General features: G+C 54.8%; 1 protein-coding gene across 5 annotated transcripts in view; it reads left to right on the top strand.

Annotated features, from left to right (window-relative positions):
- Positions 1 to 22,863, top strand: part of RAB37 (RAB37, member RAS oncogene family) — a 68,085-nt gene extending 45,222 nt beyond the window's left edge. Inside the window, exons 2-10 of one of the 5 annotated variants that reach the window (XM_027518862.1) lie at positions 6,806 to 6,916; positions 17,303 to 17,413; positions 18,483 to 18,524; positions 19,050 to 19,116; positions 19,219 to 19,271; positions 20,191 to 20,256; positions 20,794 to 20,850; positions 20,932 to 21,008; positions 21,188 to 22,863. In XM_027518862.1, the coding sequence (XP_027374663.1) occupies positions 6,806 to 6,916; positions 17,303 to 17,413; positions 18,483 to 18,524; positions 19,050 to 19,116; positions 19,219 to 19,271; positions 20,191 to 20,256; positions 20,794 to 20,850; positions 20,932 to 21,008; positions 21,188 to 21,293 (690 nt within the window). In that variant the 3' untranslated portion in view covers positions 21,294 to 22,863. Of the gene's footprint in view, positions 1 to 6,805; positions 6,917 to 14,612; positions 14,895 to 17,302; positions 17,414 to 18,482; positions 18,525 to 19,049; positions 19,117 to 19,218; positions 19,272 to 20,190; positions 20,257 to 20,793; positions 20,851 to 20,931; positions 21,009 to 21,187 lie in introns of those variants that run through there. The other 4 variants (XM_027518864.1, XM_027518863.1, XM_027518865.1 and 1 more) reach the window with 4 other exon arrangements.
- Positions 22,864 to 23,815: the final 952 nt, after the last annotated feature.

Here is a 23,815-nt window from a genome sequence, read left to right as displayed (position 1 = left end):
ACCCCATTGACTGCAGCACACCAGGCTTTCCTGTCCATCACCAACTCCCGGAGCTTGCTCAAACTCATGTCCACCGTGTGAGTGATGCCATCCAACCATCTCATCCTCTGTCATCCCCTTCTCCTGCCCTCAATCATTCCCAGCATCAGGGTCTTTTCCAATGAGTCAGTTCTTCACATCAGGTGGCCAAAATACTGGAGCTTCAGCATCAGTCCTTCCAATGAATATTCAGTACTGATTTCCTTTAGGATGGACTGGTTGGATCTCCTTGCATTCCAAGGGACTCTCAAGAGTATTCTTCAACACCACAGTTCAAAAGCATCAGTTCTTCGGTGCTCAGCTTTCTTTATAGTCCAACCCTCACATCAATACGTGACTACTGGAAAAACCATAGCTTTGACTACACAGACCTTTGTCGGCAAAGTAATGCCTCTGCTTTTTAGTATGCTGTGGTGATGGACAGGGAGGCCTGGCGTGCTGCGATTCATGGGGTCGCAAAGAGTTGGACACGACTGAGCGACTGATCTGATCTGATGGGTTTGTCATAGCTTTTCTTTCCAAGAGCAAACATCTTTTAATTTCACGGCTGCAGTCACCATCTACAGGGTAACTTTGATAGTTGTTGTCAATTGTTCTCCAAAAGGCCCTAGTGTAGACTCCCACCAATGCTATATGTATATGTGCCTGCTTCCCCAAGTCTCACCCAATGTTGACCATAATCAAAGTTTTAACAAAGCATTCCATATTATATTTCATCAGTCAGGGTTCCCCAGAACAACAGGACTAGTAGGAGATCTATCTATAAAGACAGATTTCGTCTAAGGAATTGGCTTATGCAACAGTGGGAACCAGCAAGTCCAACATCTGTCGGGCGGGCCAGCAGATTGGAAATTCTCGGGCAGGAGCTGATGCTACAATCTTGAGACAGAACTTCTTTCTCAGGGAAAGCTCGACGTTGCTCTTAAGATCTTTCAATTAACTGGATAAGGCAAATGTGGATTATTGAAGACTTACAAGTCACCAGTCCCAACTGCAGAATTACTTGCTCCTACAAATGCTACAATGAGTGGCCTTGTACACCTATCTTGGTGTACCTCTGCAAGCGGAAGTTGGTTGTAGATGTTAGTCACATCTAAAATATGCCTTCATAGCAATATCTAGATTAGTGTTTAATTGAATAACAGGAACTATAGCCTAGCCATGTTGACACCTGGAACAAACATACCTACCCAAGAGAAATGAAAACATATGTTCACACAGAAATGTGTAATAGATGTTCATAGCAGCATTATTTATTAGTAGCCAAAAGAGTGGGAACATCCCAAATACCCACCAACTGATAAATGGAAAAACAAAATGTGGTATAGCCATATAATGGAATATTATTCTATAATAGAAAGGAATTAATTACTGGTACAAGCTGTAACCTACTGCTGCATGCTCTCACCCTGATGAACCTTAAAAACAGGACGCTAAGTAAAAGAACCAGTCACAAAACATCATATATGGCATGTTTCTGTTTATATGAAATGCTCATCAAGTCTCTCTATCCATAACCCTTGCCCATTTTTCTATTGAGAGCTTCTTTTGAGAGCTCTTGATATTACTCGGTGTTTAACCCTTTACCTGGCACGGGCTGTGCGGTGTTAGTCGCTTCAGTCGTGTCCGACTCCTTGCGACCCCCAAGACCTCAGCCCACCAGGCTCCTCTGTCCATCTGGCCAATATTTTCCCCCTGTCATTTCTCATTTGATTTTCTTGCTGTATCTTCTAATGACCAGAGTATTTTTTTTCTATACAATCGGATCTATCGATCTTTTTCTTTATGGCATCTGTATTTCCTGTCTTGTTAAAAAAAAAAAAAAGGGTTGCTAAGAACCACTGTAAGAGTCACAGTAACCACTCCATTCATCTTGGTTTTCTAAATGTTCCCCTGAATCATGAAATCACAGGAAAGCAATGTATTTAGACACCATTAGCCCGGCTCCATTGAGAGGCCTCTACGGAAGTGCGAGGAGATGTCAGGCCCCGGCTTTTAGCAAAGATCGATACAAAAGCTGGAGGAAAAGCTTTGCATCTTCTGCAAAATTACAAAAGCCCATCTTGTCATTCAGGCCTCTTGTGTGAGGATCCATACAAGAGATTCCTCTCAGCAGCTCATGCCAAGAGAAAAAATACTCGCTGATTGAAAGGACTCAGGCATTTTTCCTGGCAATAAAGTACCACACACTCCATCTGGCTTCCCATTTCATCTTGACTGCCAGGAAATCCAGAATCAAATGTAAGCTCAGACGCAGGAAAAACCCAACCTCACTTTGGGGAATTTTTGCCAGGCATAATCAGGCAGCATCGTTAACTGCCCTTTGGTATAGAGGTGTGCGTGCCCACATGCTTAGTCGTGTCCAACTCTTTGTGATCCCGTGGACTGAAGCCCACGAGGCTTCTCCATCCATGGGATGAATGGGTTGCCATGTTCGCCTCCAGGGCATCTTCTCGATCCAGGGATTGAACCCACATCTCCTGCACTGGCTGGCGGGTTCTTTACCCCCTCTGGTGGGTTTTGCTGTAAATCACTTCAGATCGCTTTTGGATGAGACACAAACAGGGACATAAACAAAATGACAAGAAGAGAGAACAAAGACACTTGTCTAAATGGTGGCGACGCTGACGCAGAGGTTTCTGTCACAACCACGATTAATTAACCTTTCCATACGTGCTCCCAAAAGTGGAGGTGCCCTGGAAAATATAGATCTGAGGCTTCTCTGAGCAGTGAAATTTGGAGCACACCCAGCGTAACTTCAGGAAAATCCTGGCAGCTGTTGCGTGGAGACACTCCTTTGTGCTTCTAAGATAATAGATTAGCCAGACCCCTCCCTAACATTTGGGAGACCAGGGCTAGCATACAAACGGTGGCCCATATACCACGTGTCTCGTTTTTAACAGGCTAAAGCAAGCTAAGAAGAGAATCTATCAAATCAGGGTTTCCCTGATGGTTTAGTGGTTAAGAATCCACCTTATAATGCGGGGGACTCGAGTTCAATCCCTGATAGGGGAACTAAAGATCCCACATGCCTCGGAGCTACTAAATTTGTGGGCTACAATTACTGAGCCTGTAAGCCACAGCTAGAGAGTCCCTGTACCGCAAGGAAAGATCCCGGGAGCCACAACTAAGACCCAGGGTAGCCAAATAAATAAACACATATTTTCTTTAAATCTATCTAATCAAATGCATCTGGACTTCCCTGGTGGCCCAGCAGTTAAGACTCCATGCTTCCACTGCAGGGGACACAGGTTCGATCCCTGATCTGGTAACGAAGGGGCTTCCCAGGTGGCACTAGAATCCACCTGCCAGTGCAAGAGATGCAGGAGATGTGGGTTCAGTCCCTGGGTTGGGAAGATCCCCTGGAGGAGGGCATGGCAGCCCACTCCAGTATTCTTGCCCGGGAAATCCCATGGACAGAGCTGCCTGGCAGACTACGGTCCATAGGGTCACAAAGAGTCAGACACGACTGAAGCGACTTAGCACACATGCATGCTGGTAACTGAGATCCCACAGGCCACATAGTATGGCAAAAAAAAAAAAAAAATGCATCTGACCTTCCTACCTTGACAAAAATACCTGCCTACCAACGCAGAAGCCAGAGTTAAATGTATCATTCTCAGAAGTTCTGCACCAAGACATAGCAGCCTAGTGACAGACGTCTTCCTGTCCTCAGCCTGCAGTCCACAGACGTTCCCCTGCCGTCCCCAATCCCACACACTCTACACGCCAAGGTCCTCAGGAGAGTGTGTGCGTGAACACCCAGCCTTCACACCCAAGCTCTGTCCACATCCCAGCAAACAGCCACACCTTGGCCACTACTCAGGCAACACTAGCAGTTAGCTTGGAGCAAACTATAGTCTATAGCAGGGACACAAGTCTTTGAGCTCCATGGACCACTTATTTCAAAGGGAGGGGCACAGGCAGATAAAGACCAGGCATAAAGGTGGCCCTGGATTTCAGGGGCAATCATTCAATTTCTAAATTGATCAGCTCTGAGCTCTCCATGGTGACCCAGAAAAAAAGTTTGCCCCCATCATCAACTGACACCTGACGTGATCATCTTCACAGAGTTGCTGTTTTTAAAAAGACCAGCCCAAGCGCATCATCCCGCCCTTGCCTCCGGACAGAATTCTGCTGGATCTGAAATACTGAACCCCATCACCCTGGACTGTGTCCTCACTGAATCAGAAAAGGGAAGAGGGAACTGTTTTCACAGGAGAGAAGAAGGTGATGGTAACTCTTCATCCTGGAGAGGACAAGGATAAGGGCAGAAAGAACGAGAATCTGTCCTATCTTTTAGTAAAAGTGGTGGATGCAGATGGACAGACTGACCCCTCACATTCTGGAATATTCTCTCTAGGAAGCACTTCTTCCAGTTTGAGGAAGTTAGATTTGAGATGTAAATTATTACAGCCACTGCATACAACAAACAATGGAGACTTTTCACCAGGAGGAAATAAAGGAAAAGAAAGAGAAGCCGCTCAGCCGTGTCCGACTCTCTGTGACCCCATGGACGGTAGCCCAGCAGGCTGCTCCATCCATGGGATTTTCCAGGCAAGAGTACTGGAGTGGGTTGCCATTTCCTTCTCCAGGAGGAAATAGGAACTGAATAGAATTTGGTTCGGGAAGTGGGACTGAGGGACCGTGGTCAAAGAGCATCCAAAGGCTACATCGTGTGTGACCCCTGCTAGTGATTCATGCCATGGTCAGAGCAAACAGTGTGGGCGCCACGGTCTGACCCAAGGAGGCCCTGTCAGTCTTTACGGTTTTTCACGTTTGTTTTTTTGTATTTTTACGGTTTTGTAAGTTGAGCTAAAGCTGGCATCTCCCAAGTCTTTCCAGTGACCCTGAATGCTTGCCTTTGGACAGTGGCTACTGTCCACTTTGAAACGAATGCATTTACCCAGCCATTCATGCATCGAGGATCCACTGGCTATGAGCCTCTGAGCACATGTTGATTTCCTCCCTATCGCTTGTGATTTTCTTTCAGGCATTGCACCTGAACTTCCAGGTGGTTCTCCCCACTACTTCCTGCAAGTAGAAAGTAGCCAGACCCTTCTTTCCCAGACTCTTTCCCTTTAATATGTTATCCTCTCCAAGGCCAAGTGCAAATTCTTCCCAATGTATAGATCCAGACATCCTCATTTTTTTCATTCTACAGACTTTCCCATAAGGGAGACGCCCAGACACAGGTATTCCAAGAAGCAGATGCCAGAAGGGTTAGGAAATGTTCAGGGATTTTGGACTTCCCTACTAGTCTAGCGGTTAAGACTCCGAGCCTCCAACGAGAGTTTGATCCCTGGTAGGGGAAGTAAGATCCCCTGTGCCCCGTAGTGTGGTCACAAAAAAAACAGCGCAAGGATATTATTGAGGGAAACACCTATGAGAGCAATGGGGTGGGAGAGGCAGGGAAAGCGGCCAGACTGTGATGAAGGCGTTGACTCTAAAAAGATGCACAATGTGAGAGTTGTGAGTTAAGTTTTATTTGGGGCAAAATGGCTGCAGCCCGGGAGACAGCACCCCAGCTAGCTCTGAGAGACTGCTCCGAGGAGGTAGTGGAGGAGGTCAATATGTGTGATTTTGGTGAAGGGGGAGTTCATGCAATTGAGCACCTATTTTACAAAAGGTATTTTTCTGCTAGTTACGAGCAGCCGATGTCACCATGAAGAGATTTAGTGCTTTCCTAGATATGAAGAGATGCGAGGATTGGGGTCATGAAATCAAGTTCTGAAAGTATCTAACTATCTAAAGACCTGTTCCACCAGTTTTTCTGGAGCACATAGTGCCCCATTCTTCACCCCGAACTCCCTTCCGGGCATCTCGAAGGTCAACAGCTGCAGCAACACCGGATTCAGTTTCTGCAGAAGCAGATGTCAGATGCCCTTGCACGCGTGCGTGCTAAGTCGCTCCAGTGGTGTCTGACTCTATGCGGCTCTACGGATTGTAGCCTATGTCCATAGGATTCTCCAGGCAACAATACTGGAGTGGGTCGCCATGCCGTCCATCAGGGGCTCTTCCTGATCCAGGGATCGAACCCAAGACTCTAATGTCTCCTGCATTGGCAGGTGGATTCTTTACCACTGGCGGTAAAGAATCCACCTGCAACATGGGATCCCTGAGTCAGGAAGATCCCCTGATGGAAGGCATGGCGATCCACTCCAGTATTCTTGCCTGGAGAATCCCATGGACAGAGGAGTCTGGCGGGCTGCAGTCCATGGGCTCGCAAAGAGTCGGACATGACTGAGTGACTGAGCCCAGCATAGCACCACCTGGGAACCCAGCAGATGCCCTTGGCAATCACCAACTCGTAGTTGACCCAGGTCTGTCCCCAGGTGAAGGAGAAAGAGCAGGAAGGTGGGGTAGACATGTGTGAGGCTGCTGTGAAGTCTCTGGAAGTTTCTGCAAAACTGCAAGAGACTCCAGGAGCCAGAGTTGGCTTTTAGGGAAGTCTTGCTTCTCCCAGGAACAGACCAATGATGGTCTGCAGAGCGCAGCAGCGGGACCTCAGTCAGCGATGCCCCGGGGGCTGGAAGTCTGAGAGGCACATTCTCAAGGTCACCCGAGAGACTGATTAACTTGGGTTGAAACAAGATTTCCTTCATGTTTTCATGCCATGTTCAGTGGTTTCACTAGGAAATCCAGAGCTTGGGGGGGGAGGTGTGTGTGTGTGTGTGTGTGTGTGTGAACATGTGTATGTGTGTTTAGAAGGAGCCCACTCCCACAGCTCCAGAACCTCTCAGCCCCCTTTGTTGCTCCCTTTCAGACCATCCTGGTGGGGGACAGCGGCGTGGGGAAGACCTCCCTGCTGGTTCAGTTCGACCAGGGCAAGTTCGTCCCGGGCTCCTTCTCGGCCACCGTGGGCATCGGATTCACAGTAAGCACTCCTGGGCTTGGGGGCCCTGCTGGGCCTCTGACAGGGTCCTGGCAGGAGACAGGTGGACTCTCACACTGGGTCATTCAGGAGGTTTAATAAAACAGCTATTGGCTGAGGTGCAAGCAGGGGGTGGGGAAACCAGGAGGGATGTGGCAGGGCCCTTGGGCAGTTTCAGGGCGTCCATCCCACCCGAGGTCTGAAGAAAGAGAAGAGGGAACTGTCAGCAGAACCAGGAACAAAGAGGGCTGTGTGCAGAGGGCTGCCCTGACCCCAGCGGTGGAACACAGCCACCATCGGAGCCCACCCAGGAGGCAGCCAGGGCAGGAAACTGTCCCCTGTTCCACACTGCTCCCCTCCTGCTCCCCGTCCACCTCCCTCTGGGGCTCCCCATGACCGAAGACAGCTAGAAGGCAAGGGAGCATCCTGACGTAGATACAGGGAAAGAAGCAGCCCAGAGAGGCAAAGAGGTAGCTTAAAAGTTGCACGTAAGTCCATGGGACTTCCCTGGCGGCCCAGTGGTTAAGACTTCGCCTTCCCATGCAGGGGGTGCGGGTTCGATCCCTGGTCTGGGAGCTAGGGTCCCGCGTGCCTTGCGCCAAGAAACCAGAACAAAACAGAAGCAATATTGTATAAAATTCTTTATGTTGCTGTTCAGTCGCCCAGGCGTATCCAGCTCTTCATCACGTTATGGACTGTAGCCCACCAGGCTCCTCTGTCCGTGGGATTCTTCAGGCAGGAATACTGGAGTGGGTTGCCATTTCCTCCTCCAGGGGATCTTCCTGACCCAGGGATCGAATCTGCATCTCTTAATCTCCTGCATTGGCAGGCGGGTTCTTTACCACTAGTGCCACCTGAGAAGCTCTTTATAAGACTTTAAACTATTTATAAAACTTTTAAAAATGGTCCACATCAAAAAAAAAAGTTATACACATGTGCAAACTTGGCATTGTCTTGTGGGTCTTAGGGCACCTGCAGGTCAAGGGTTAAAGTTCAGGTTTCTCACACTCTGTCTCTCCCTGGATACACCATGGGGGAGAAGCTCAGATTAAGGAAGCATCCTCAGGTTTTGTCTATTCTTAGCACCGCTGCAGGCCACAAAGCGCTTCCTCTAGCCCACATCCTTATTTCTCTCCACTTCCACTATGCCTGCCAGCGGCTGGCAGCGACCTTGAATCCTGGGGAAGACTTTGGAAAGCTTTTTGGCCCTCTCTTGGATGGTGGCAGGCACAAAAGGGCCTTCTTCAGGGGTCCCCAGAATCCTAGTATCTGGAGATGCGGAAGGACAAATGTCATTTCTTGGGCAGCACAGGTGTTTGAAAGACCAGCCTCCCGGACCAAACAAAGCACCAGGCCTGGGAGGTGCTGGGACACAGCAGAATCATGCTGGTGGGACCCCCCAGAATCTGGACTTGACCACTGGGTCACCGTGCAGAAGGCAAGGGAGCATGATGGAGCAGAAACGAGAGACTGGCCAGGGTATGCGCCAGGGCCCAAAGTTCAGCCTGAAAAACCAGCACCCAAGGCTCCTAGTGCTGCGAGCAGTGAGGCTGAGTCCAGGAGGGGCGGGGCCACACTGGCAGTCCCAGGCTTCGGACCGGGGTGCCAGGAAGCCGACCAGGATGGGGGTGCCAGGCGTCCTCCACCGCGGGCCCGCGTCACCTGCCCCTCAGCATGCAGGGCACACGTGTGCCCACAGTCACCCTCCTCACTCACTCCATCCCCATCCTCCCGTGTGACAGAGGGTGAGCGGCAGAGAGGGGGTGAGGGTGGGGGAAACTGAGTCACGCTCCTCAGAGGCACAGGGGTGGGACCTCCAACGTTTGCCACCAGCCTGGTGAGAAAAGCGAGGCGACTGCCCGTGTGAGAAGGAAGAAAGCGAGTGGCCAGCAGCGCATGGGCCGGGCCTGCCCTCCCTCCTGGGCCTTGGCTGTGTGCTTGGCCCCGGTTCGCACCTCAGGACAAACCCACGGGCAGCTTATGCTGCGTGAGGGCCTGGGGGCCCGACTCAGCCCTGAGTCTGGGGTCTCCTGGGTCCAGTAGGTGGCCTGGGAGCAGACCGGGCACACACCCTACCCCTCAGCCCGCACTGGCCATAGAAGGTGGTGACGACAGCCTATGATAGGAGCCGCAGTGAGGACACGTGACTAACCCTGGGCCAGGCACCACGGCCCAGCTCCACACAAAGAGGCCTGCAGCGGTCGCTGGGAAAACATCGGTCTCCTCCACAAGCCCCCTCCCCACTCCTCTGGCTAGCGCCAGGGACCTTCCACTCATTTCCTTCCCAGAGACGGGTCTCCTTCCAACCCTCTGCTCAGACCAGCTGGACTTTTGCCCAGCAGCTGAAGTCTCCCATGTCCTCTGACACAGGGGCTGGAGGACACAGGCATCTCCTCCCAATATCAGTGGTCTGGGGGGCCCCAGAGAGCTGGGCTGCCGGACACTTGCTTGTCCACCTGTCGTTTGCACATTAACTTGAAACACTGCTGACAGCTCATTGTTGTTAAGTCATTAAGTCATGTCTGAGTCTTTGGGACCCCATGGACTGCAGCACGCCAGGCTTCCCTGTTCTTCACTGTCTCCCTGAGTTTGCTCAAACTTGTATCCATTGAGTCAGTGATACCATCTGACCGTCTCATCCTCTGTTGCTCCCTTCTCCTCTTGCCCTCAATCTTTCCCAGCATCAAGATCTTTTCCAATGAGCTGGCCATGTGCAAATGTCCTGTGGCCAGCCCTGGCTATGGTCAGAATTCCTGGTAGCCAGTGGGGGTGGGAGGGTGTCCTGTTGACCCAGCTCATTAGGCTGAGTGGAGCCTGGGCAGCAGGAGAGAGGAGGAGTCCTTGACCTTCACTTTAAAGGAGACAGAGGTAGGGAATTCCCTGGTGGTCCAGTGATTGGATACTGTACTTCCACTGTGGGAGACATGAATTCAATCCCCGGTTGGGGAAATAAGATCCCACTTGCCACGTGGCCAAAAAAAAAGTAATAATAACAATAAATACAGGAGACAGAGGTGAGTGGGGGGACCACTGGGATCTGCCCCCAGACCCCCTCCAGAACCTCTGAGCTCATTGCTTCCAGAAGGGGGATCTGCCCATGTCCTGGGTAGATGGCTCTCAAAGCAAGGTCTTCGCCAACTCCTCTGTCATCAACTCCACCAAACTGGCGGCATAGTCCCGTGGATGAGTTTACTGGAGTGCTGACACCCATAGGGTTCACACAGCAGTCTCCCTCCCCCCGAGTCAGGTCCTCCTGGCTCTGTCTTGTCTCAGTGTCCCCTAAACTCTCCAGTCTTGCCTGAACACAGCTGTAACGTTCATCTTCCTAAAGCCTCGTCCCTGGTCCCCACCACCTAGCACCATCAGTGGCTCATCTACCGCCTTCCAATAAAGTTGGAATCCGTCCTCTGCCTGCCAAGGTCTGGCGCAGTTCAGCCGGGTGGTTTCCAAACACGCAGGTAATGCACGTAAAAACCTCCAGTTTGCCTGCAGTCATGGATCCCGAGATCACCCACGCACACGTGGGGACCTGTGGTCAGGCACTTAGACTCTGATGTAGGTATTCCCCCAGCTCTGGGGGTTTCTTGCCGCCCCCTCTGCTCACTCCCCCATCTCCTGACTGCACACAAAGGCCCTCCTCTGAACAACCATGAGGCTTCACGCAGCATCATCACTTCCGTACTGGGAGGTTGTGTGGGGGTGTGGGGTGTGACTTGTGTACCGGAGGAGGGCAGGGAGATCGGTTAGGGGTGAAGTGTGGGGTGTGTGCCTTCTGCAATTGGGGGTGATGAGAGGGACTGGGGTCATTGAGAGACACTGCATTCAGAGGGTAATCTCTACCTCTAGGGAAGGTGTGAGATGCGGGGGTCAGTGAGGAGGGTGTTTGTGCAGTGATGTGGTGTGTGTGTTGGGGAGTGGTGTTGAGTCATGTCTGTGACCGTGAAGTGGTGACACATGTTTGGGGGATGTGAAATGTGTGTGTTTGCAGAGGGGGTAAGGCATTGTGTGTTTATGGTATGATATGAAGTGCACCTGTGCTCACTGATAAAAACGGTGCATGTGGAATGATTTGAGGTACTTACGTGACTTGAATTGAGGTGTGTGTGCATGACGTGAGTGGTGTGTGTTTCTGTGGCCTGGGTGGTATGTATGATTTGAGGTGTGTGCGTGAGGTGTGTGCATGATGTAAGGTGTGTATTTGTGGTGTGAGCCGTTGTGTGTCTGTGCTGTGAGTTGTCTGGTGTCTGTGATGGGGTGTGAGGTATGTGTGTGCCTGGGTGTGAGGTGTCTGTGTGTGTGTGTCACGTGAGGTGTGCATGCATGGGTGTGAGGTGTCTGTGATGGGGTGCGACGTGTCTCTGTGTCTGTGTCATGTGAGGTGTATGTGTGTGTGTCCATGGTAAGGTACTAGGAGTGGGTGGGGTGACGTGTGCCCAGTGTGAGTACTTGGGGAGATGCAGGCTGCCCCGGCGTGCACACAACACTAGAGAGGCCGTCAGGAAGGCTGGACTCCCCAGAGGCTGTGTCCTCCGTCCACTCTCTCCGCCACCCCTCCTGTCTAAAGACACTCCCCATCTCTGAGTGGGCCCTGCGTCCCCCCTTTGGGGCAACACCTGCCTTCCTGGCACCCCCCAGCTCTGAACATCCCTGACCCCCTCTCACTTTCGACTCCCTGAAGGCTGCCCTTGAACACCCCGCCTGACGCTGCAGTGTCCCAGAGGACAGCGTGTGACATACTCTGCTCATGACACCGCCCATGGGCCCCAGACCCGGCAGGCCAGACAGACATGGCCCAGAGGGGTCCAGCCGGGCCTCTCTGCCATGTTAGTGGGCTCCATGCCCCCCTGCTTCCAGCCCGCCCAGAGTGGAGATGCAGCAACACAGCACTTGAATTTCTCCACCATTTCTAGAGCATCCACACCAATGGGCAACTTTCTCCATCCCAAACCTGTCACAGGACAAAGACAGTCTTACGGAAGGCGACACAAACCACAGCTGGAGGCCAGAAATCAAGGCATGGGCAGGGCCACACTCCCTCTGAAGGCTCAAGGGAAGGACCCTTCCTTGCCTCTTCCAGCTTCCGGTGGCTCCCGGAAACTCTTGGCATTCCTTGACTGGTAGCTGCAACACTCCCAGTTTTACATCTGTCTCCACATGGCCGTTTTCTCCTTGCGTCCTCTTCTTAAAAGGACACCATTCACATTTGATTGAGGTCCCACCCCCTCCTCCCTAGACAGCGAATAAAAAAACAGAGACATGACTTTGCCAACAAAGGTTCGTCTAGTCAAAGCTATGGTTTTTCCAGTGGTCATGTATGGATGTGAGAATTGGACCATAAAGAAGGCTGAGCACTGAAGAATGGATGCTTTTGAACTGTGTTGTTGGAGAAGACTCTTGAGAGTCCCTTGGACTGCAAGGAGAGCAAACCAGTCAATCCTAAAGGAAATCAACCCTGAATATTCATTGGAAGGACTGCTGCTGAAGCTGAAGCTCCAATACTTTGGCCACCTGATGCAAAGAACTGAGTCATCAGAAAAGACCCTGATACTGGGAAAGATTGAAGGCAGGAGGAGAACGGGAAGACAAGAGGATGAGATAACTGGATGGCATCACTGACTCAACGGACACGAGTTTGAGCAGACTCCGGGTGATAGTGAAAGATAAGGAAGCCTGGCGTGCTGCAGTCCACAGGGTTGCAAAGAATCGGACACGACTTAGCAACCGAACAACAACAACCTCTCCTCTAAGGCCTCATCTTAAATAATTATACCCGCAACGACCCTACTTCCAAATAAGGTCACATTCTGAGTTACTAGAGCTTAGGACTTGAGTTTCTCTCTGGGGAGGGGGAACCACAATGCAACCCACATCAGCCTGGTTGGCAGAGGAAAGCCAGAGAGGACCAGACCACATCCCCTCTCCTTCCTCCTCAGTCATCACCCTCTCGCCTGCAGGGTTCCTGTGTGAGCCCTCGGGACACTGAATGGACTGGGGCATTATTTGCGACCAGAGCCTGTGACGCCCAAATAGCAGGCAAGAGGGGACTTCGGCAGGGCTCTGTGTCCTCCCTTTTCGCGCCCCTCCCTATGTGGCACGAGGTTGTGGCACACCCACTTCTGGAAAACGGCTCCTGAGGCTTCCCTGGTGGTGCAGTGGTTAAAGCTCCGCACTTCTAAAGCAAGGGGCATGGGTTCGATCCCTGGTCAGGGAACTAAGATCCCACATGCCGCACTTTGAGGCCAAAAAAATAAGTAAATAAATAACAATGCTCCATGGAAAATAGCTCCAAGTGATGCCTAAAGTTTCAGGGCAGGAGGCAGGTGTACATGTACAAGTACATGTATAGTCCCCATGAGGCTTATGGTCGCCCATAAGCCAGGCCTGCCCCTTGCCCCTCACCCCCAATACCTCGGTAAAGAGGTGCAGGGCCCCTGCCCCTCTACGTGCCCCTCACCCAGTCCCTCTGTAAAGTACCCAACCTGTTCCCGTGGGAATCTGACTGCACTTATGTAGGATTGGGGATCAAGTACTGAATGGTGGGATGGCATCACCGACTTGATGGACATGAGTTTGAGTAAGCTCCGGGAGTTGATGATGGACAGGGAAGCCTGGCGTGCTGCAGTCCATGGGGTTGCAAAGAGCTGGACACGACTGAGTGACTGAACTGAACTGAATTGAATGGTTAGCCCAGGCCAGGGCCCCTGAACTCTGCTCTGGACCACCCCTAGACACACTCTTAGTCTCTGTCAACAGGAGCAGTGGGGTTCCTGGGAGGTCCTAGAGACTCAGCTCAAACTGATTCACAACTTCATGAATTCATTTGGTACCAGATTTTAAGACCTACTAGGTGCCAGAGGGGAGGGCCACACGTGGATAAGGCTAGACCTGCCTTGAGGAGCACCTGGATTGGGAAGTGTGCGGGGAAGCCCGCCTGGGAAAGCTCTCCCGGTAGGGGACACCTCTGGGCACACCCCAAGAGGTCAGGGGGGAACAGGGGAAGTGTCAGAGTCCAAACACCGGCAGGGGGGCCCAAGCAAGTGTGGTGAAGAGTGAATACCCATCGGTCGGTAAACACAATTACATTCGGATGACGTCGAGCTAGGGCGCACTGCTGCTGCTGCTGAATCACTTCAGCCGCGTCCGACTCTGTGTGACCCCATAGAGGGCAGCCCACCAGGCTCCCCCGTCCCTGGGATTGTCCAGGCAAGAACACTGGAGTAGGTTGCCATTTCCTTCTCCAATGCATGAAAGTGAAAAGTGAAAGTGAAGCCGCTCAGTCGTGTCCGACTCTTCGCGACCCCGTGGGCGCACTAGCAAAAGCGAAACTGGCTGTGAGCTGCGCTCAGAACGCAGGCGTCCTCTCGAGCCCCGCGCCGCGCGGCCCAGGGGCGTTTCCATGCTCCCGGACCCGCCCCCAGCCCCCTCACCCCAGCCACCTGTGGACCGCAGCCCGAATGGAGCTTGGGCGTCGCCTGCTGGCCGCACTGGGCAGCCGCAACCCCGGCGCCAGCCCGCGGGTCCCAGTGATGCCAGACCTTCCCCCAGAAGGCGGGGTCCCCAGGGACAGCTCCCCGTGGAACCCTAACCCCGGCAGCTGGCGGCCTTGGGGAGCTGTCCTAGGCTGGATTTGGCTTACGCCCTCCGATCGGTGCGGCTCTAGGGGCCTGCCTGCCCCCTCGAGAGCTGACTCTGCGGTCCTGCGCGCCCCCGCGGGACAGCCAGCTCCCCGCCAGCGTCGGCGGTTCAGGTGGCGAAACGGAGGGAGGAGCCTGTCGGGGTCCCTGCCCGGGGCGGTGGAGGGGAGAAGGAGCGGGCGGAGCTTCAGGCGAGGCGGTTCCTGCCTGTCCCTCGGCCGCCGCGGGCCCCAGCTCACCTCTGGTCCAGGGACATGACGGGAACGCCTGGCACCGCGGCCACCCGGGATGGCGAGGCCCCCGAGCGCTCCCCACCCTGCGGGCCGAGCCACGATCTCACGGGCAAGGTGGGTGGGCTCCGCGCCCAGCGCTGGGGACTCTGGTGCCAGCTCTGGGGGCCACCCCTTCCCCCCCCCCCCCAGCCCCTCTCTGGCTGCCTCTGCGCTGGACTCATCCCATCCCCCCCAGGCAGCCAGGTCTTCCCAGAGTAAGTGGGGGAGGGTCGAGACAGCCCCCGGAGCCCATACCAACGGCCAGGGATCTGGGAGAGGAGAGAGGAGCGTAGGAAGTACTGAATGACTCCCCACCCCCTGAGGACCCCAGCCCCATTTCCCTCTGCCTCACTTCGGCCAGTGCGAACCCCGGGGAACCCCGGGCTTCTCGCTAGCCCCTGAGCCCACAACTCTCCCAGGGCACAGGCTTCCCAAGCGCTGGGAAAGGCACTCCGAAGGGATGCCCCCTGAGGCGGGGGAATTTGCTCTTTAATGCCCTTCTCCCAGGGTGGACTAGGATCCCAGCTGCCCCCAGGTGCGACCCCTTCCCCTCCCACCCCTGCAGCCAGCTGCCCACACCTTCTTCTGGGAGGATGTTGCTAGCCAGAACAGTAGACTCACCTGGGAATTTTTTAGACCCTGAGAATGATGGGAGCGGTTAGGCACTAGTACCCCACCTGGGAGAGTTTAAGTCAGCTCTCTGGGCCTGGTTCCCGATGCGGGTGGCCCTGATTGAAGGAGGTGAGGTTGCTGGTGGACACTGAGCAGTCTGCCCTTCCTCTGCACCCTGGGAGCTGACAGGAACTGGGATCTCTGAAAGAGGGAGCCCAGAGCCTCCACTCTTCCTCCAGGTCGGGGAGAGATGAGGAGGAGGCTGGCCCAGTCTCCTGCGGCATGACCTTGAAGGAGACCTGCCTTTCTCGGTGCCTTGCTTTCCTCCCTCCACGGCCCCCACCACCTTCTTTTAGGGGAAGCTAGTCTGCAAGTCACCCGCCCAGAGCCGTTGTTGAGATAGGCGTCCCGGTGTGGGCTGCAGGCAGGAAATGGGCCCCCAGTGTGTTCAGGGGAGGGGGAGCCACTGAGAACCAGTCCTGGGCCATGGGGCACTGCCTGACCTCCTTGCTTGACAAGCCAGCTGGGTGTTTGCCTAGGAGGTGGCGAGGCTGGGCAACTGTTTGTGTTTGGTGGACTTGCCTGGCTGGGTGGGTGGCTGGCATCGCTTGCTCAAGGCAGCTGTGATCTCTAAAGTACACAGCTGCTTGCCTTCCCTCCCTCTCTCCCTCCTGCCCCATCGGGTACTGGTACCCAGGAACCAGGGAGCCATGCAGGCTCCAGAGAGCTCCCCAGCCCCCAGCCCACCATCTGTCCAAGAAGTCATCCATCCTTCCTTCTAACCCTGTGGGAACTGCCACAGAAAGGTTAAGGAATCTTCCCAAAGTCCCCCAGTCACCCACGTAGAAGCCAGGACCCCAGCCTTCACGCACCTTTTGCTCAACTGCCCATCTAATCCCATGCCCCATGGTCACAGCAGGAAAGCCTTTGGGCTCCATGGTCAAGGTCAAGGCCCCCAAAAGAACTCAAACCTTAGTCCCTGCTCCACCCATTAAGCATCTATTCAGCCAGTTGGAAAAAATTCCAACTTTAGGTCTCAACCCCTATTCTCTGATAGTTTGAGGAATGTCAGGACAGAGGGGTCCCCTCCCCAGCCCCACCCTATCCCATCCCCAGAGGAGAGGAGCAGAGACTGGCCAGACAGTAAAGGGACAAACACATGCCCACACACACTCCCTCCCCCCACCCCCCTACCCCCCCATGCCAGTTTGCAAGCCATTTTGTCCCACTTGGGAGGTTACTGCGGAAAGCATTTCAGGCTAAATGTCTCTCTGCTTTAGTATAAATTTCAGCCTTCCCTAATTCACGCAAGGCTTTTACAAACATAAGATGTCATTAGGAAATTCCAAATAAAGGTGACCAAAAATAAAACACCGGAACACGAGCAATTTTAGAACATGCCTTGGCAACTGACAGAGGCCTACCCGCCTCAGATCCTGATACCCTCCCTTGGGTGGGAATCCCTGGCTGAAATATTAATGCTTCTCTTTCTGGTGCGGCGGCCCCACCCGTGTGTGCACACAGGCGTGGAACACACAGCAAAGAACACACAGCATGGCGTGGCGGGGGGCCAAGGGGGCCAGAGTCTAGACGCATGAAAAGTGGTTGTTCTCGGGGCCACAGAGCACATTTGGGGACCTCTTGGCTCTGGGGTCTCAACTCGGGCGTCCCGGAAGCCAGATGAGGACAGGAGGGCCCAAGGGAGCGGCTGGGAGGCCAGCGGCAGCCCGGGAGAGTGGAGAAGAGCAGGAGGCGGCAGGTTTTCCAGAAGCAGGTGCCCGCTTGGGGCTCAGCATCCTTTCCCGGCCCTCCCTGAGAGCCCAGAGTCTCGCCCCAGCGCCCCATTAACGGCCTCTGCCCCCATCTCCTAGGTGATGCTTCTGGGAGACTCGGGCGTCGGCAAAACCTGTTTCCTCATCCGATTCAGAGACGGGGCCTTCCTGTCCGGGACCTTCATAGCCACCGTCGGCATAGACTTCAGGGTGAGGTGGCTGCAGGCTCCTCCTCCCAGCGGTGAACCAGGGGTCACGGCTTCAGGCACGGGGGGCTGTCCTCTGCTCAGACCTGCACTGACCCCTCACATCTACAGTGGCTCACCCTAGAGGTGGCCAGCTTAGAGGAGTCTGGGCTTGTGGGGCTCCCTGCCCCCCTACAGAATGAGAAATAAGAGACTACATCTTAAAATCCTGCCACTGAGCAGGGCAGACACACCCCCACGGTGTGAGCAGGCCCCTCGGGCAAGACGTGAGGTCAGCCGGTCTTTCTGGAACTCAGGGAAGCACCGCAGGGCATGAGGCTGAGGAGCTGGACAGGGCACGAGGTTGAGGAGCTGGACTGATCCTGTGGGGAGAGAGCAGCAGCCAGCATCCCGCCCCCTCACCGGGATGAACCCATCTTGGGTTGGCATCAACAGATTGGCATCGGGGTTGCTGAGCACTCTGAGCACCACACAGCCCCAGGGGCCAGGAGGATTCAGGCCTAACCCTGGCAGCGGGGCTCTCAGAGGCCGAGTGCCTCCTCCCAGTAGAAGGGGAAGCTTCACCTAACGGTAGAACCAGTGGGCGACCAGGGCAAAGACAGCCCTGCAGATCCGCCCACTGAGGTCTCCGAGATGCTGGTGGGCACCTCATCTCGAAGAGCTACTTTGCAGTGCTGAGACTGAGCCCCAGGAGAGGCAGACAGAAGCAGGGAAGAGGCAGGACTCCCCCCAGCCCGGTCCCCCAGGGCTCGGCCTGTGTGCCCTGCTGAGCCCTGGGGGGCGGGGGCGGGCACGTTCTCAGGCTCCCTTGCCTTGGTGTGTTGTGAGGAGAGATGGCGTCCACAGAAGAGAGGACTCTGAAGTCAGGCTGCCTGGGGACGGAGTCCCCCCAAACCCTGATGGGGCGATCTGGCTGGAGATATCTCCGGGGCTCGTCAGACGCCCTGGCACCCACCCTGGGGGAGCGGCCAGACAGGATGCCTGCTGTTGTGCAGGATTCAGCAGGATGCAGAAGCCAAGCCACCTCCCCCGCCCTGCACACCCACCTCTCCCTCTGCCCTTCTCTCTTTCAGAACAAAGTGGTGACCGTGGATGGTGTGAGAGTGAAACTGCAGGTGAGATCAGCGGCTGGGAGGGCTGGGGTGGAGGGGGGCGGCGGTTCAAGGATAGGGGCGCCTGCCCAGGCTCTTCACCCACTCACACGAGGCCTGCGGCCCTGCCCTCAGCCTGGGGTAATTTCCTGTGGGGCCCAGGAGAGGAAACGGCTTTTGTTTGTTTGATGTCTGCAGAGAAAGCCGTTCCCAGGCCCTCTCTTCTGTCAAAGGCAGCAGCTCCAAGTGCCTTCAGACAAGCTTAGGCTTGCTGCAAATCCTCCCCAGTGTCACGGGCCTCACATGCTCTAGGAGGCTAGACACCCCTAATCCCTGGACTTCACCACTTAGGGCAACAGCACCAGATGAGAACAGAACTCATTAACTCGTTAACTACCACCATCTGGCACGTCACCAGGCCCTCACAGGCCCAGGCCCCTGAGAAACCAAAGAAAGAAGCCTCTCACTTCCCACCCCTCGTACCACAAGGATTTTCTCTGCCCAGCACAGTGCCTGCCCGCTTCTGACTGTCTGTCCTCCCCTCCCTAGATCTGGGACACGGCAGGGCAGGAGCGGTTCCGCAGTGTGACCCATGCTTATTACCGAGACGCCCAGGGTAAGGGCCTCCGGCACGGCGCCGCTCCCCCAGCCCACCTGTAACAGTCACCCTACTGCCCCAAGTCCCCCCGCCCCGTGTGACCTCTCTCTCCCCCTCCAGCCTTGCTCCTGCTGTACGACATCACCAACAAATCTTCCTTTGACAACATCCGGGTAGGTTCTCCCTGACCCACCACTCGCCACTCTCGGGATCCAGCAGGGCAGGACCGCTTCCTGCTTTGTGGGAATGGGTGGAGCCTGGAATACTGCTGCCTCGCTAAAAACACCCGAGCTGTGACTCAGAAGTAATAAACTCCTCGTGGGCAGCTGATTGGCATGTGGGCAGGAAGGCCAAGCAGGCTGTGTGCCACTTGCTCGCCCCTGCCTGTGATTTATAAGTGCACTTCATGACAGAGTGTTCAGAAGGTCCCCAGCTCCACCCTGGACAAGAGCTCACGGGGAGAGCCCAAGCAGAAAACGTCTACCATATATGCAGCCCAAGTTTCTAGAAAGTGACTTAGGCAGACAAAATGAGTGGCTCTGTCCTCACAAGCAAACTATCCAGTAGTCGAGGCAATAATTCAATACATATAAGCACCGACTCTGTGCACAAGTACGGTGAAGGTTGCACATGCTCCCCGACCTCAAGAGGCTGGCAAGCAAACCAGGGAAACCAGACACATAGAGATAAAACAGCTTACCAACTGGATGGAACCCATGGCATCCCTACTGCCTCCCCCAACCCCACGGGCATGTCAGACATCTCTAATCGATCACAGTATTTTTGATCACCGAGCCCTTACGTGGCCTTAGAACCCTCTACGGGGTTCAAGGAGAGTGCTGGTGACTAGAGCCGATCTAGAACATAAAGCCTGTGCCTCCTCTAATTTCCATAAAACTGAGAGTTACACTGTAAGGGGTTTAGAGCTATTCAGGACTGGAGAGAGGCCTGAGCGAAGATGCAGGAGAGAGAAGGCCCAAGGTGTTCAGTGATCGGGGGCAGTGAGTAGCCCAGGAGGATCCAGAGGGGAGAAGCAGGGAAGGCCGGGGGAAGGAGGAGAATGGCTGGGGCTCAGGGCGCCCTCTCCCACAGGCTTGGCTCACTGAGATTCACGAGTACGCCCAGAGGGATGTGGTGATCATGCTTCTGGGCAACAAGGTGAGTGGCTCCAGGGCAGGGTCAGCCCACCCTCCCCCACAGCCACCAGAGTAATTGCTGGACATCCTGCCACTAAAGAACCCTTTCCAGCCTCCAGTTCAGAGGTCAGACCTATCTGCAAGCTTCTGCCCATCTCATCTGCCCTCTTAAAGCTTTGGAATTGGCCCCCTGCAGGGAAAGGTCAGGCTGTTTCCTGAGAAGTCCAGGAATGCCCAGCTACTCTGTTAGATCCTAGGGACTAGGTACATGGATGAAGATCTGCGATGGGAGAGGGTTAACCTCAACTACCGCCATCCCTTCGAGGCTGGTCACCACCCCTTTGCCAAGCGGAGTTACCCACCATCTCCCTAAGTTGGGGTGAGATCCTCCTGCTGGGAGCTAAGAACCTGAGGAGGTGGTCCTGGCCTCGGGTGGATCAGACCACCTGCAGTCCTGCAGGCCACCAGCAGAGGGCGGGAGGTCCTGCTCCCAGGGCAGAGAGAGAGGCCTTGGGGGTCAAGGCATCCTTCCCCCAGAGTGACCCACCTGGCTTGACAGGCAGATGTGAGCACTGAAAGGGTGATCCGCTCAGAGGACGGAGAGATGCTGGCCAGGGTAAGTGACTGGCCTGGGGGTGGGAGGGGAGGGATGGGGGCAGCCCGAGACTGGCCATGGAGCACGCTCTCACCCTGGCAGGAATATGGAGTTCCCTTCATGGAGACCAGCGCCAAGACGGGCATGAATGTGGAGCTAGCCTTTCTGGCCATTGCCAAGTGAGTACTGAGCTGGGAAGGGAGCGTGCAGGGCAGAGTGGCGCCATCTGGGACCCAGTGGGGCCTGGCCCCTCGCCCAGTCCCAGGGCCCATCTACAGCCTGCGTTCGGAGGCCGTGGGACTGGGGCAAGGCTCAGCTCCCCACCGACTGCCCAGCCCACTTCTCCTTCTTCTTCAAGGGAGCTGAAATACAGAGCCAGGCGGCAGGCCGATGAGCCCAGCTTCCAGATCCGAGACTACGTGGAGTCCCAGAAGAAGCGGCCCAGCTGCTGCTCCTTCCTGTGAATCCCAAGGGTCTGAGAGGAAGCTCCAGAGGCCCCCGAGGATGCAGCCGTCCTCCCCCCACTCCCCCAGACCTGGCTTCTTCTGAGCGGCTGAACCAGCGGGGAGAGAGCTTGGGGACCCACTGCACAGCCCCTTCGGACTCCTGCCCCTCCCCTAACTCCTGGAGCTTCCCTGCGTCCGCAGGGGAGGGCAAAATATTTATCTTTCATTTTAATGATACATAACTTAATCAAAATGGGACCAGAAAAACCGAGCCAGAGAGCTGGTGGTGGTCCTTTGGCCTTCTATTACTAGGACTTAGGAGCCCTCCTGACCACCATGAGGGTGGTATTGCTCCAGCTCAGCACCAGGGGGCACTGATGCACTTCTGGGGCATAAGAGCAAGTAGTGACACCCCCACCCCACCCCAATCCTTCAGCTGGCAAGCGGCTGAGCAAACCCAGGCCTTCATTTCCTCCAGCTCCCCAGAGAGCAATCTTCTCCAATAAAACAGAGCCCTTGTGCTGGGAGTCAGACCAAAGCCTCTGGAAGATAAGAGATGTGGAGATTAGGCCAGGGACCTGGCTCCCTGTGGGGAGATCGGAGAGGAGCAGCAGAGATTACGTCTATCTGTTTGGCTATCTCTGGGCTTACTGGCCCCCCTTCTGGGAGGTGTACCCCTTTTCCTCCAGCCCACAAATACATGAAAGCACCTGGAAACACCTGGTTCCTGTTCTCTGAACTTCAGATCCCAGAGGAGCCCCTCCTCCCTGAATGCCTGGCCTTATCTTTCTACCTTTCCATCTGTGTCTCCAGACACCTAAGGTTATAGACAGGAAAAGGTTATTCTGGTCCCAACTCTTTGGCAGGTAGGCAGCCCACAGGCTACTTCTTCAAGCAGCTCTGGTGCTTCTACGGGACAAAAGAGAAAACTCTGATCCTGGCGTAGGCAGCAGGCAGAAGTGAGCAAACCTCAGGCCATTGTGTAACCCCCAAACCCAAGTGCTGCCTCCTCCCTGACCTCCCTCATTCCCTCTCAGACAGACAGACTAACCGACCGACCTTAGAGCCCAAACTGCTTTATCTCCCTTCTCTCTGACCCTGGTTAGGGAGTGAGAGGTCATCCATTTCCGGGTAAATCAACACATTGTATGCAAAACAATGTCTGCCTGGTAAGAGCTGGGTGGGGAAAGGGGCCCGCAAGGAGTTTCTGTGTAGCCAAGGTCACAGGTCTCCCCAAGCCCTGACCTCAGCCCTAGGAAGAGGTCAGGAGCTGTGCAGATTATGATCTAGAGACACCTTTACTCTGGCTCTGTACACTCGGGGCCAGGAGAGGGGTATGTAAGGTATGCACTGCCCATTTCTCAGGCTGCTGCATTTGCTTTCAAAGCAGAAATCTTGCTCTTTGAGCAGAGTCAGCAGCTCCAACTCAGGCCGATAAGGAAGCTCTCCAGGCAGAGCAGGGAGGAGCCTGACCTTGCAGGGTTCTTCTGGTGCCCAAGGCAGGTTGCAGGCGATCCAGTCACATGGGCTGCTCTGGGCCTCTAGCTTTTGTGTTTTTCAGCATTAAATGGCAGTATTTTGGAAAGTACACCCTGTCCACTGTTTCTTTGAGGTGGACCTGATGCGGGGGTGGGGGAAAGGCGGGGGCAGTTCATGCTGAAAAGATCGTTGTTGCTTGTCACTGACTGCCAAAATCATTTGATCCTCATCCTTCAATGCCCAACCCCCCCACCCCCAAACTGGTCACCTCACCCTTAACAGACTGCCCCCAGCCTCTGTGACCAGCCTCTCATCTGAAAGTAGGAGCTGAAAGGTTTATTATCTCACGGTCCTAATCATTTTAACTTTCTCTGTTGAAACACGCCAGGGCTCCTTTTCCCCAGAGATCGGCTACCTGACTGTGACCTGCCTCTCCCCTCCCCCACCTCCCTAGCTAAAGGCTGACGCCGATACACAGTTGCCCCTGGGTGGCCTGTCTTCGCTGGGCAGTCCCGCTGAAGCCTTGGGCGCTCCACTGGACCTTCACATTGTCCCAGCGAAGATCGGAGCCCGCACCCCTATTAACAGGTCCTGCGCCAAGCGCCCCGCAGACACGAAAAGACTGTTATTTGAACCACTCTCTTAGGTCCGAGGTGTGCCTGGACCACAATAAAACCGCGGGGACCTCGCAGCCCCGGAGCCGGATTGGTTTTCCTAGCAACAGTCGCCCCCACCGTCACCCCCCAACTGGAGATGCACACTGGTTGAAGGCTGTTAAAGCCTCAAGGTCCTTTACCCGAGGGTTGGCGCGCTCAATCCTTGACGCAGGTGATGGTGGTGGCGCGGGTGTGGGGGTGGGAGGGAATCAGAACCGATCTTGCGAGCCACCCAGCCCGGTACCAGGAACCCGCCCCGCACCCAGCGCCCCTCCCCGGGCCTGCACTCCGGCCACTCAGTAACAAACACTTCCACTTCCTGAGCGCTCTTTCTTCTCCCGCCGCGGGGCGCCGAGCGGTGCCCAGGGCCCCGCCCCCGAGTGTTCCCATTGGCCAGCGTCCTTC

The sequence above is a fragment of the Bos indicus x Bos taurus genome, chromosome 19 (assembly GCF_003369695.1).
Source record: "Bos indicus x Bos taurus breed Angus x Brahman F1 hybrid chromosome 19, Bos_hybrid_MaternalHap_v2.0, whole genome shotgun sequence".
Lineage (NCBI taxonomy): Eukaryota > Metazoa > Chordata > Mammalia > Artiodactyla > Bovidae > Bos > Bos indicus x Bos taurus.
Note: the sequence above shows the minus strand (reverse complement) of the source record. Positions and strands in the feature narration are given on the sequence as shown.